The sequence below is a fragment of the Cinclus cinclus genome, chromosome Z (assembly GCF_963662255.1).
Source record: "Cinclus cinclus chromosome Z, bCinCin1.1, whole genome shotgun sequence".
Lineage (NCBI taxonomy): Eukaryota > Metazoa > Chordata > Aves > Passeriformes > Cinclidae > Cinclus > Cinclus cinclus.
In genome coordinates this window covers 53,434,053-53,449,434 of record NC_085084.1, presented here as the reverse complement: position 1 = coordinate 53,449,434, position 15,382 = coordinate 53,434,053, and the positions used below count along the sequence as shown (strand labels likewise).

Sequence of the window (15,382 nt, the reverse complement as noted above, 5' to 3'; positions counted from 1 at the left end):
TCTTAAAGCCTTAAAAATGGAGATAAATATTGTTTTTAGAGCTGCACTGCACATCACTGATCTATTTATTTATGTTTTAAAAGCATAAACCAATAATCTTTTCTTAATACATGTTAACATTTGGGGGTTTACTTTGCCAGAGTGTTAAAAAACTCCTTCAAGTAGTTAACGTTTTGGGAATAGATCAAGCTCAAATGGGTTATTTCTGTATCTTCCATCTCAAACTGTGACAGATTACTACACACAAGCTCTATAATACAGGAAAACTACTGTTAAAACAGTCTGATTTATTGAGACTCTTATAGACCCTTGGTTACAGGCACAGCACACTTACTTTTTACATCACTTCTTCTGAAAGAAAATAAACAACATTCCAAGACTGATACTTGAAGATTATACCTACAAAGTCCAAGTATCTGCACGGGATTGTTCTTACTGTAGTGCTGTCTATTATCCAACATAAACTTATCTACAGCTTTTAAATTTTGGCTTTGAGTGGATTACTGCCACTTTGGATAAGGGTGAATAGTACAGATGCTTCAGTGTACACAGGAATATGGATGTATTTGATCAGCTGCATTGGAAAGTCTGTTCCCATCCAGCAGAAAATATGAAAAGTATTACAGAGTTATGAAATGTCTTCAAAGGATAGAGCACTTCATTTTTTAATCACAGGAGAACATTTTTACATGGCAGTTACATTAGGTGAACTGAGAGTACAGACCCCATTCTTTCATTTTTAAGTTACAATTACATTCTCAAGGATGTCTTTTGAATATACGTATCTGGTTTTCCACTTACAAAAGCTAGATCATGGCAGGAAAGTATTAAAACCTTTCAAGTAAACTTGAAATTACAATCAGAAGAGAACTGAATGAAAAAACAAAACAAAATGAAACAAAACAAAAAAATACCCCAACCAACCACCAACAAAATAACAAAAAAAACCTTCCACAACACTGCTTATGTTCAACCACTAGATCTTGAGGATGAGAGATACTGGGTTCTAATTAAACAGAGAATAGTTTAAACAAATTATGTTTAGCAAAATAAAAAAAAAAATCTGATTTTTCATTTAAGTAATTTCCATGAAGGTTCAAAATATAAACCCAGGAAAAAAAGTTCAAACTGCCTACTAAAGCTGTGAAGAAAGTCAGTACTTAATGAACAATTAGAAATCACTCGCTAAGCATCTAAGACAAAAAAACAATCCCCAACAGTCTTTTCTGAATGACTGTAATCGTGCATTCCCCTCTCCCCTCCCTCGTTAATACTGGCTTTTCTTGCTGCTGTAGAAAATATATTAATTTCCATTTCTTTTAACTCTTCTTATTAATTTAATGAGCTAATTCAAAGATAAATCAACTCAAAAGCAGTCACATTATTCTTTATTTCCCTTTCCTCTAGCTAATGAAAGCTTTAAAGAAAAGCAAGATAAGACACAGCTTCTACTAGTTGTAAAATACTACTTCTTCATATCTTCATTGATATGTTTTATTATTTTTGAAAGGTTTTCATTTATTCAAGCTCAGCTTCACAGAAAACAGTAAAATGTAAGAGAAGAGTGCAAACAGTCATCTGATTCTTTTAACCCATGTTAAACTAGAGGTACAAAAAAGGATAGACCTTTCACACTAAAGGTCACAATCACAGAATCACAGAATGGTCTGCATTGCAAAGGACCCTAAAGATCACTTAGTCCCAGCTCCCCTGCTGTGGAAGGGATACCTGTCATTACAGCAAGTTGCTCAGACCTCCATCAAATCCAGCCTTAAACACCTCCAGGGACAGGGCATCCATAAATTCTCTAGGCAACTTCCTCCAGTGCCTCCTTAGCCTCTGTGTAAAGAACTTCTTAATATGTAACCTTAACCTACTGTCAGTTTGAGGCCATTCCACCTTGTCCTGACACTTCATGCTCCTGTAAATAGAAGCTCTCTATCTTTCTTGTGGGATCCCCTCAGGTACCAGAACCCCTCTCTTTTCTGGGATGAACAAACCCAAATCACAGAATCACAGAATCACAGAATGATTTGGGTTGAAAGGGACCTCTGGAGATCATTCAGTCCAAGCCCACTACCAAAGCAGTCACCTAGAGAAGGTGACACAACAATGCATCCAGGTGGATTATGGCTCAACAACCTCCCAGGCAGCTGTTACAGTGTTTTGCCATCCTCAGCGTAAAGAAGTTCTGCCTCACATTGCAGTAGAATGTCTTCTGCTTTAGTTAACTGCATCTCAACCAGTTGCTGGGCATCACTGAAAAGAGTCTGGCAGCATCCTCCTGACACCATCCTTTGAGATATTTCTATGTACTGATGAGATCCCCTCAGTCTTCTCCAGACCAAACGCACCCAGCTCCCAGAGTCTCTCCTCATCAGAGAGCTGCTCCAGACTCCTGATCATCCTTGTGGCCCTCCACTGGACCCTCTCCAGCAGCTCCTTGTCTCTCTTGTGCTGAGTCCAGAACTGGACACAGCACTCCAGGTGTGGCCTCACCAGGGCTGAGTAGAGGGGAACAATCACCTCCCTCGACCTGCTGGCCACTCTCTTCCCAGGGCACCCCAGGATACCATTGGCCATCCTGGCCACAGGGACACTGATGGCTCACGGACAACTTGTGATCCACCAGGAGCCCCAGGTCCTTCTCCACAGAGCTGCTCTGCAGGAGCTCAGCCCCAGCCTGTGCTGGCACTTGGGGCTGTCCCTGCCCAGGTGCAGGACCTGGCACTTGCCCTTGTTGAGCCTCGTTAGGTTTCTCTCTGCCCAACCCTCCAGCTGATCCAGGTTCCATGGAATGACAGCAGAGCCCTCCGGTGGATCAGCCACTGCTCCCAGTTTAGTGCCATCAGCAAACCTGCTGAAGGTGCATTTGATCTCTTCCTCGAGTTGAGTTAGACTGGTCCCAGTACTGATCCCTTGGGAATACCACTGACTGCAGGCCTCCTGCTGGACTCTGCTCCACTTGTCATGACTCTCTGAGCTCTGCCATTCAGCCAGCTCTTGATCCACCTCACTGTCCATTCCTCTAACTCCCATTTCCTGATCTTACCTATGAGGATGTTACAGGAGACAGTGCCAAAACTCTAGCTGAAGCTCAGGTAGACAACATTCATTGCCCTCTCCTTGTCGACACATCCTGCCATGCCATCACAAAAGGCCATCACATTGGTCAAACATTATTTGCCTTTGGAGAGTCCATCCTGACTACTCCTGATGACCTTCATTTCTTTTATATGCTTGGTCATGGCCTCCAGAGTGATCATGTTTCCAAGGGATAATGGTGAGACTGACTGGCCAGTAGTTTCCCAGGTCCTCCTTGTTGCCCTTTTTGAAGATGGGAGTGACACTGGTTTTCCTCCAGTCATGACCTCTCCTCCATTATTTTTCAAAGAAGATGCAGAGTGGGCTTAGCAACATCTGCCACCTCCTTCAGCACCTGTGTGTGCATCCCATCAGGGTCTATGGATTTACAGTTTTGTCTGCCTAGCCAAAGGATCTCTAACCAAACCCTCAAAGGCCAAGGGCAAGTCACCTTTTCTCCAGCCTTCCTCTCTTGCCTCCAGGTTCTGGAATCCCTGAAGGTTGGCCTCAGCAGTAAAGTCTGAGGTGAAGAAGGAATTTACTCTGCCCTGTGTCATCTGTTACCAGGTTACCCATCTGATTTCAGCAGCATCTCCACATTTTCCCTAACCTTTCTTTTACTGCTGATGCACATGTAGTTGTCCTTCTAGTGGTCCTTGGTATCCCCTGAGAGACGCAACTCCAACAGGTCTTGCCTTTCCCTGTTGCATCCTGCATAACTTGTCAATACTCCTATATTCCTCCCACATGCCCTCTCTTTTCTTCCTGCATCCCTAGCAAATTAATTCCTAAGCAATTATGAACTGGAAATTAATACTGGGCCCTCAAATGTGTACAAACAGAACAACTTTTTCAATAGAAAACCAAAGTATATGCAGTAACTGAGTGTTTTGGCCATCAGACTTTAATAATAGAATGACTCACAAAATCCTACACAGATTAACCCCTACAATGAATGCTACGACTGACTTAGGACAACAGCTACCACAGCTTTATACTGCCATAGAAGAGAGAGGTCAACAACAACAATGGGTCCAACTCTAGATTGTAGTCCATTATAAGATCACTTCTTCGAAATTTAGCTCTCTTTGTACCCTACGAACCATAACAACAAAAAAAAGTTCAAAAACCTGTAACAAGTCCCTGTCATGTACATTACTGTTTAATTGTTTTCAAGGATTTATACTATCCCTTTAAAGCAGCACACTGTACTGAGGACAGAGCTTTCAGAAGGAAACACAGGACTGTAGTATCTATTCCAGAAGAGACTATCTTAATAATTTTCCATTTACAATGGAAGATTAATTTTATTCATTCTTTATTTTTTACTGAAATATGACACAAACAAATTAATACACGAGAAAATATATCAAAAGACCCCTTCTTTTCTTGGGGAATGATATTTTGTGTAACACGTGATAACCTGCTTGTCTGTGCTCAGTTGTAAATGCCTGGGATGTCTGCCCCAGCCTGCTGATGAAGTCAGTCTATCAACTCAGCTATCACAAAAACAGTATATAATACAAAAGAAAGCCAGGCTTTCAAGAAAGCAAACTAAACAACACAGACTGCAGATTTTGCCAGAAGGAACAGGAAGGATTTATTTCAATATTTATGTACTGTCCTCATAAACTATACTCTAGGAGAGCAGGGTTGGGTTAGTTTTGCAGAATGCTGAGAAGAAAAATTTTGATGTTTTCATTTTTTAAAAAACTCTCCCATCTCAGATATAATTTTGTGATTCTAAGAGAACAAGTTTACTTTGGACTCTCTTTACAGTATAAATGGACTTTGGATGATACATATTTCCATATTTTAATTAAGATTTGTCAATGCATAATATTACTATTATTGCAAAAATACTTTTTCCAAAGTCAAATGATTTGCAATTTCAGAATCAGGAACAAAATAAAACTTAACCAGAGCAAAGGGGCCTAAGTTTTTGTATGTCAGGAGGTTTGGTTATGACAGTTATTGTAGCAACATTTCTAGCAAACAGAATATATCAGCAGAATTTCCTTTGCTTAAAAGATTAAAAGCCTTCTATAAATTAGGTAAAATATACTGCCAAAGCATTTACTTTCGCAATTTGACCAGCTGTATCTAGAATCTGTGCCAGCACAGCCATGGAGAGAGCAACTATGTCGTGATGAGAAATCTAGTATTTATTCTTCTCATCTCACTATTCACAAGATTGACTACTTCCTAAAAGATACAGGCACCCTGACATTTTTTCAAGAAGTTGTAAAATTAAGAATGTTCCTGTGTTAACCTCTGAAAACACCAAAGCTTGCAGAAGAACTAATAAGCTGATTTTATTGGAACAATATATTTTTCTTGTGCTATCATCCTACATAATCTATTTAATTACCATCTCCTTTATTTCTTGCAGTAATTGCACTCCTCCTGCTGGACAAACAGAGGCAACAATCATAACCTATCTTTCTGGCAGTGTATCAGTCACAAGAACCAAGACTACTACAAAGCAATTTTCTGCAGTAAGAGGTGAAGCTGAAAGAGTGCATTTCTATAGAAACAGTTTTCTCCATTACTTTTAGAGCTATCACCCTTAACTCAGAATAGTTAATGAAATTTTTTGTGGGTTCTCCTTCTTGCCCTTTAAAAGTAAAAAGACAAGTTTAAATTCAGAAAGAGACACTAACATGCTGATCAAATTTTCACAGCGCCTTAATCAACACTGTAATAAAATTATTATTTCATAATAGCACTAAAGTCAATTTTTATTCTACAGCTTCTGTGTTTTGTACTACTATATATCTGAAGAATAAAAATTCAGATGAAGGCACACTGCCAAAAAATTCACAAGTATTTTTAATGAGCAAGAATAAGCTTATTCCAGATGGCTGTTTAGAAAAAAAATATCCAGTTCTTTGAATCTGTGCTGAACACTAGCCCCTGTTAATTCAGAAAATGTAATCTCTCAGTTACAGCCAAAATTTCAACAAAGAGTAGCGCTTTTGTGAAAGGCTGAAGGTACTGCACTCTCTGGAATGCTGTGGTACTTCAGCTCTATTTGATACAGCAAAACAAAAAAGAATCTTGCAGAATGCTTGCCTAAAACCCTGACTACTACTAGGCCAATCTTCTCACAGGTCCTGTTCATTTGCTGTCAAAAAGCCATATTTCTGACAAATTATTCTGTGGCACAAACCTAGACAGCATTACATCCTTAGCAACACTATAAAAAATCAGCTTCATGGAACTCTGGTGTCATCTTCCAGGCAGATAAAATAGTTTGTTGGCATGCCTAGTCAATGTAAGTTTTCTCTACCTCGCTGTGTGCTCTCCCATTCTGCAGCTGAAAAACTAAATACTACTCAGTGTTAAACTGTACTTAACAAAGGTCTGAACAGCCCAGACCTGCTGTGTCTAATGTTTTTCTATATCATATAAACACATTTTTTCTCTCTGTGACACAGAATACTATATACTACAGCACTGATCCACTTTTTAAAAGGAACAGCTGAAGTGTTCATATATGGAAATTGATAAAAAAACCCAACAAACCCACAGATAAAACTAAAATAAAAGTAAACAGAGCAAAGTACTTGATTTCTTCCACAGCTCTCTCTAAACTCAGGCAGCTAAATACAGGAACCTGATCCACTCTTCAGGCAAATACATTAAAATAAGTTAAAAATAATTGCTGCACATTTATTTTGCCTCCGAACCTGTCGCCTGTCAAAGGGTAGATATTAAAATTAGGCCTCTCTCCAAAAGATGTCAAATGAATCCAGTTATACCAGCAAGAACAAGTTTCCTGTATATTCATACTATTTTTTGAACTGTCATCTTTAATAAATATTTATTTTAGGTACTGTAAAACATCTGAAGTAAACATTATTTCCCTTTCCCTCTCTTGCACAGACCACCTCCAAGCAAATAATTTGGTTAACCTACAAAATACTTTTAAAAAGCAAGGCTAACAGACAGAACTTTGGCGCATTACCTAACACAGTGTAATTACATGAAGTAATACATTGAGAGAACATTCACAGTGAAATGGAAATACCCTACCATGACATTATACTATTAGAAGCTAACAAGCCTGTTTCAGTGTCTATGGAAAGATGCTCCAAGAAGACAGCAAATTATGTTCTGTTACATATTTCTAGAGTCCCTTTAATGATTTAAATGGAAGTACTGATGTAGATGGAAAAAAACAGTAAGATTCCTTTAGTTACACATTTTTAAAGGAATGAGTTACAACAATCCTCAACTTCAGAACATTCCACATAATAAAAACTTGGTATCTATGAATTTCAATATAGCACATTTATCAGTTTCAGATTATCCAAGGAATACAGTCTTCCTACACTTTCAGCTCTCCTTTGCCACATCATCTTCACATACACATTTATGGGAACATCACATTACATTCAGACTGATACAGCAACAAATAAGAAGCGCAGAAGACTATGCCCCATCCTTTTCAAGAAATAGAATTTTTCACCAAGTGAAATTCTTGCATAATGCAGAATACAAAATCACACAACAAACTTTACTTGTTCAGAAAAATGGAAAATGGTACTTGCCTTACCCATAATGAAGGGTCAGGTTCCAGTAGCCTGGAAAGATGAGTATGACATCACCAGCAGAGAGTATGCTGGAGTGTCACATTAACACCAGAGTTAAAAAATCTTCTGCACCTCACTATTTGGAAAAAATCTCAACAAAATTTGGAGTGCAATATCTGAGATGATCTTATTCTTTTCACTTATGACATCAGGAATGTTACCTAATTTTGAAAATGCTTTAAACTTCTTTTCTAGGTTTTTCTCTTTAGTGTACTTGTATTTTTTTACAGCCCAGTAAAAATACAAAGTTCATTTCAAATTTAGGCTAAAAGTTTTTGTTTCTTCATAAGCAAGATGGCATGACAGTTTTCTTACAAAGAAGGAGTTCTAACTTTGCTGTTCCAGCACTTTCAACTTGAGCGACTTTCAAGCAACTTTCTTCAGTACTCTGGATACTACAGATAATAGGTATAAATGAACACCAGAGAGCAAGTTTACAATATAAGTTTCATAGTGGAAGAAATTCCTTTATTTTTTTACTCTACTCCAATGAGTAAGTCCATTGTCTCTGTGTATACAACTGCCTTTTACTGATGACAAGACATGGGAATACTGTAACTATTTATATACAGTCCACATGAAACAAAACAAACTTAATTCTCCCTTAACCTTTTCAAAGCAACAGAAAATACTGCTACAAAACCAACGTATATTTTTCCCCCTTCTAAAATGATCATGTGTTTTCTCCTTTCTTAAAAAAGCAGTATCAGCTTTTTAAAACATGACATTAGGATAACTATATATTCTGCATAACTCCACTTTGAAGAAAGTAAAAGGAAATTTGAATACAACTAAAGTAGTTACCTTACTTCTTTCCAGTATTCACAATCACTTCCAAAGAAAGCTAACTGTTTCTTTCCTCTGTTCCTAGATTTCTAATAAAACTAGTGCTATGTTTTTAACACAGAGAAATCATACGCCCTTTCATAAAAATATTTTGTTACTTACCATAAGTCAGTTTGCTTACTTAATAACATACAGCTAGTTGACCTCTCTTCACTGAGAGTGAAGCTGAGCAACCAAAGATGTGTAGTAACTAGATGCCAAAAAAAATTACACTGCAATACTATTTATTCGCTTCACAGAGAAAACAGGTTCTCACCCAGTTTTCTTTTTTCAGAGGCAAAAAGTAGTAGAAATGGCAGAAGTCAAGTATCAGCGTATAGGAACTCAGGATCTGGGTGTAGAAACACAGCTGTAAAAATAGCCAGTGATTGTCTTCACCAACACAATTATTAATCCTGCAGAGAAACAAAGTGTACACATATAAAAACAGAAATACAAATACTTTGACACTGAAGTTGTGATACTGTGAATACAAGACTTTATGATTGCTTATGGAGCAAACTACTGGATCCCTTGCACCCCAGGTTGAAGTGTAGGTTGTGTTACTGAGATCATTGCTTAGAACAGGAGACACGCTTCTCTGTATTTTCATGTAGCAAAGATACTGCTGCAACTTTAAGTAAAGCTCTAGTAATAAAATTGTCTTTTTAAAGTCTTCAAAATTTCACAGTAATGTGTCTTCTGCTACTGAACACATTTCATAGGTTGTGAACTACAGAGAGTCCAAAACCTGGGAATGCAAATATTTTAAAATAAATGTGATCACAGGCTATCACAATAACAAAGAAGTATGACTCAGAAATGACCCAAAAGCACAGAAGACAATACAGGCATGGCTATTCAGAAACTCCTCCTGCATGAAGAGTAAAGGGAACACAAGGATTCTATCTATATTAAGTACAAGATCAAAAACCTTTGAAATTGGGGCACAGTCTGCTTCACAGAAGTTACATGGATGCAATTTCTTACAAGCATTGCCACAGACATCAATACCACTGTGACAGAAGCACTATACTAGTCCTATTCTCTGAAGCAGCAAAAACCTGACAAAAACAGTAGGTTGAAAAACACCTAAACCAGCTTAAGGGAATCCTAATGTCAATTCTGTCCTCTGCAGTTTGTCTTGCTAAAAATGATACCTCAGAACTACTTTCAGAAATGTTTATTTTTACTTTTCACTCTGAGTTTTACTGGAAGATATAAGAAAGCTCAAATTTATTGCTTCCTTGCTTTAAATGCCTAAATGATTAAGCACCAACTGGGAAAGAAACAGGAAAAATGAGCAGTAGTCAACATTACAAATTTCAAAATTATTCACTAAAACAACAGTAGATTATTAGAAGAAATGTCCTGGTTTTACCATGGACAGTGGTGATCCATCCTCCTCACACAATGTCCACAGCGACTGCAGTGGTGTGAACGCTTTGGTCTCATCATATTGCATTTGTAGCATAACTCCCAACGTTCTCGTTCTAGGTGAAAATGTAAAGACACGTTAGAGAGATTCAGACTCAGTAATGTGTGCTCATAATAAATCTGTTTGCTTGTAATTCTAATTAAAAAAACCAAATCTTACTATGATCTGAGAAGGATAAGCACCACATAAAAAGCTTTTCCCACTGTGACCTTAATTAAACTGGAAGATATTACTGCTACTCTGTGCCAATTTCCTTCTCCAAAATGCTCTCTTCCTATAAATTTCTACATAGTAATTATTACAGAACAAAAGCCATGACTCAAACAAGGAAGACTGTAACTCGATTATTTCCTTACATTTCAACTGTGAAAAAAATTGCCTGCTAGACAGAATCAGGATACAATCTCGCTACTATTCCAGAACCTCCTGAGGAAATACTGCTACTGCTAGCTAACTAAAGTATGACACAAAATGAACACTTCAGGAGCATCATCCATCTCAAAGCATTTTAAAAACATGCATATCACCATATGCAATTTTACACATAAGGCAATCAAAGAAAGAGAGGGAGAACAGATTTGTATTTACAAATACATACTATTTTTAAATTACTAATGTGAGATTTTTAAAGCTAATCTCCAGAGATACTGAGTACCTCAAAGTACCACCAGTACTATTGTTCAGATTGACTATTATTTATCTCAAATTGCACCACCCAAATTAGAGGAATTCTTTGAAAAATGAAAATTCAAATTATATATTCAAAAACTTCATCTTCATATGGGAAACAAGAAAGATTAACATTTAATAATTCCAGTCACGATGACTGAGAAACTTAAATACTTTGACTGTTTAACTTTGTTTCTACCTACATAAACTGGTTTTGAGGCACAAAAATTTGTCAAATCTCAGGGACAGAGGGGAAAAAAGGGAAAAAAGCTTAATATTCACAGTAGGACATTCTGATATGTTATATTGCAAAACACTGTCCCTACATAAACAAAATAAAGTTATATTTAGCACTTCTGAACCACCTGCAGGCTGCTCTAATCTGGTCTTTCTTGCTGAAAAATAACATTTGGACACTGGAAGTAAAGAAGCCCAATATCTGAGATCATTAAACTAGTAATAATGACAGATGGAAACTGATTTACAATCTGTTCCCAAATCCAGTGTCACAAAGGTGTCACTCACTAATAGGGCAGCTACCAGCAGTGTTCAGAAACACCCCAACTCATTTTTTAACACTATTTATACTGTGTAAAAATGTATCCTCCCGTCAGCCTAAAGAATTCCAGAGAGTTGACATGCTACCTCCAAAAGTACAAAACCCCTGATATATCACATACCTAATCAAAACATCAAATTCATGACCTAACCTAAATGTTCCACCTTCAGAAGGACTTGTAAAGTATGACTGCCACATGGATTGAATGGAGCATGCAAAGATTGGAGAGCTATGCAAAGAGATACTTTAAATTAGAAAAAAACATTTGTGTACAAAGGGACTTTGCACTGTTCCTGGTATTTTGAAGGTAAAACAAAACTTCAGTACAAATGTAACTGTAACTACCAAGAGTTTTCATTATCCAGTTCATGTTGCTCTTCCTGCAGCAAAAACTCTTGACCGCAGAACCCAAGTCTCAAACACCTGATGTTTTACTGGATCAAATGATCAGCTGCCAGAAGCAGAAAGATCACTGGCATGAGATTTTCTGCAACTACCATTAACATATCTGAATCCCAGGGAGATATACCCCTTTCTACAATCAGATGTCTACTTCATGCACATCGTACCATTAGCACTGAGGCTAAAAAGATCATGTTTCCAAACACATCATCCTAGATTTTCAGTAACATCGGGAAGAGAGAGCAAAATTTTTTGTGTGGGAATTCACCACATCTCAAGACACAACTGAAGTATTCACCCTCACTGTATGGGATACATTTTCTTTATCCATGAAGTGTTATCTGTTAATGTAACAAAGCTCATGCTGTTTAACAGCCCTACTTCTTTCTAAACTCCTAAGTAAAAGCTGTATGATTAGATAATAGCACCCAACAGTTCATAAAAATACTGCCTTTCTCTGTGGACAATCATTAAGGCTTTAAATTTTCTCCAATTTCTGGAGCACTGGATACCGTACAGGAAGTGTGGGATAAATTTACAAGGACGGAAAGGACTTGCTCCATTAAGTGCTAGTTTGTAGAAATGCAGTGTAATTAGCACCATGGTTTGGAGTTTTTTTGTTAGCAGCCTATACAACCATAAGACTCTGAGAAAAAAAAAATAAAGTAAAAAAAACATAGGTATAATCCAGCAGAGCAAAACCTTCCACCACCATTTTCAACATGGTATAAATTTAACTAGACCAAAGCTACAGAAATAAAATCACTAGCCACCTCTAAACATTTTTCAGCAAATATTATCAAGTTAGTAGTATATGCAATATGTTTGAAAGTCTAGAATGCAAAAAAAATCTTCCCATGGAAAAATTCTTCCCATGGACCTTCCTATAAGAAGGTCCTACACAAATGAACTTTCTGGTAGAATATAAGTTTTAGAAAAAGAAGTTTGAAGATTACACAAGGAGAAGTCCTAGAAATTTACAACTTTAAAGCAGTGACATACTAACTTTATTCAGTAGAGACAGCTCATGGTTTCCATTCAACCTCACAAAGTCAGAAAATGTATTCCTAATAATTTTGAGGATATTAAAATAACTTCATTCAATTATATTAAAACAATTTAACATACCCGTAATTGGTATCTTTGGATTTTCAGGGAGTTTTCCTGGATCTGCTACTGAGGCTCTAAATAATGAAGCTATACAAAACAATGAGCAGAAGTAATAACCTAAAAAAATAAATAAGCATTTTTTAGTATTTTTCATATGTACAAAGTACACTATATCAAAAACACAAATGCTCCAGAACTGAGCTGGAAAATACTCAGCCTTCTCATTCAATTCCAGATCTGTTTTTCATATTAAATATACAAACTTAAGTACACCCTAATAAATAGAGTGAAAAAAGTAGTTAACCATTCTCATAGCACCAGCAGGAGTTATTATGACCATACCACTGTTTTTAAGAAGATCCTCCAGTGTCTTACCACACAAGTACCAATCACACCACACCTCAAAGCCTTCATATGAAAAACATTCACAGTAGTGCATCTTCACCTTAAAGTCTGTTCCAGATATAATTCAAGCCTTTTCTCCAGCAAACCTATCATCAAAACTTGTCTGAGCTAACTCATACAGGGACGTATGACAAAACTAACAAAATTCAGTTTGTTGCCAGTCATCAGTACTAGCACACCAAATTCTGACAGGCTCTTAGTAAAGTGAACCTGAAATCAAGTTCTAAGTACAGGAACCTGAAAGCCACATTCAGGCTTTCCACCAGTTTCCACAAAAACAAATTCTGCAGTAACACCTGTGAAAGGAAGTGTCTCAGCTTCTCAGAACCCAAAAATGTAGAACACATCCATTATCCTTACCCTTTATCTTACCTTCTGTCTTCCACCCCAGTTTTTATTTTCTGACAGGATTTTTTTTTTAATGTATGTTAGAAGAGACACCATTTTATTAGTAGAAATAAGTTAAAATTACTTACACAAAACTGCAACAACTGAAATATTTCCCTCTTCATAGTGAGGAAAAAGGATGACCTTTGGAATGAAGATTGTATTGTACATCCAGACAAAGATAATTAGGCCCATGCAGCACCAACCCTGAGGGTCGACCACAAAGTGAATTCGTTGCCCCATTGAACACAAACAGGTAATAAATTGTCACGACCAAGGAAGACAATTCTAAAGAGACATATAAAAAAAAATTAAAAAGTGAATTAACTAGTATAGTGCAACCTATTAGGGTTTATACAGTCAAATTCATACACTCAAGTAAGAAAGAAAAAATCTGTCAGCTGTTGATTTAAGGAATTACATAAAAACTGACAAATATTTCATATACAGTTTTCAAGCACCAGGTAGCAAAACACTTTATGATCTCATTCATTAGTTATATCTGGCTAAAAAGTAACATTTATCACCAAAACGCAAGTAGAACCACTACCTGGGAAAACTATTAAGGAGCAAAGCAGCAACTGTCAGATGGGCGCAGCAAAGAAAACTCTTCCATCAAAGTAAAAAGCAAATAATAAAAAAATTCACTCCACCCATCTATTACAGTCTCCCTCTATATTTCATGGATGTTTTCTTAAAGCTTTTATGCTAAAATAGTCAAAAGCTTCACTAAGAATTTGGGATTTCTTTGCTTAAAAAACCTCCTTCATGATATTAAAAGCAAACCAAAGAAAAAAGGAGTCTTTACCCTAACATCTTATGCATGGATTATTAAAAATATAATGCAATAGAACATCTTCTACTAACCACACATTTAAAACATCAAGATTTCCATCCTTATATTTTAGTGGGCTGGGTTCCTTTTGGTTTTAGACTGAAGAAACCTCATCATGTCCCACAATGTGAACTTCTGAGCTTCATAAACTGATCTCCACAACAACACAGCACTAAGTCCTAACCATTACTCAGAACAGCTATCAGGGGAGGGACTACTACTGTTATTTCTTTTGCAGACTACCTTAATACACATATTTTATTATTAATAACATATACATAAATCCCAATCTATTCTCTTATCCATTAGTTTCCCCAGTTTCTGGGTTTCAGGAATCTTGTCCATTTCTGATAGATTTCATTCCATTCCTTTTGTCTTCTACCTGCTGCATTGAAATTTTGTTTATCAAATATCTCTGTTTCCAGGGGTTTTGCTTGCTTATTTCATTGTTTGACTGTCCTCAATTGCATTCAAAATTTCTTTATTTAAAACTATTCACAAATTTCATTAATGTCTTCTTTTCCTCTTGTTTTAGATGTCTAATCAAAATCACATCCAAACAAGTTGGCATTTCTCCACTCTCCATTATTTATGATAACCCTTTGTTTGCTATCTTCTAATGCAACAGTGTTCCCACTCAAGTATCACAGAATAATGAATGTTTTTATTTGTATCCTAAATACACAGAATTTCCTAACATTTCCTTTAAAAACCATATTTTTAGAATCATTTTATTGTAAATTGAATAAAGCTGCTGTGCTGTAAAAACTTGTTTTTAAGATCAGGATAATCATAAAACCTATTTAGGCCTATAATCTCTCTTAATATCTAGCATGCATGGACTACTGGCTGCTACATGCATGGCATCAATACCTATCAATAACACACTTATGTGTAGATTCTAGATGTAACATGATGTGGTATCATACCACTGAATCTGAAGTTCTTAATGTTTCTCTGTTGTAAGCTAGCTGTGGAAACCAGCAGGTTTAGGGAAAAAAAGCAAAACATTTTATATACTTCGAAGCATGGACTGATGAAGGACCCATCTCATCAAGCAGACAAGCTGA

General features: G+C 36.7%; 1 protein-coding gene across 1 annotated transcript in view; it reads right to left on the bottom strand.

Moving 5' to 3' along the window:
• Positions 1-13,720, bottom strand: part of ZDHHC21 (zinc finger DHHC-type palmitoyltransferase 21) — a 28,629-nt gene extending 14,909 nt beyond the window's left edge. Inside the window, exons 1-4 of the mRNA XM_062513567.1 lie at positions 13,567-13,720; positions 12,704-12,802; positions 9,889-10,000; positions 8,785-8,923 (exon numbers count right to left, since the gene is read on the bottom strand). Of these exons, the coding sequence (XP_062369551.1) occupies positions 8,785-8,923; positions 9,889-10,000; positions 12,704-12,802; positions 13,567-13,720 (504 nt within the window). The remainder of the gene's footprint in view (positions 1-8,784; positions 8,924-9,888; positions 10,001-12,703; positions 12,803-13,566) is intronic.
• Positions 13,721-15,382: the final 1,662 nt, after the last annotated feature.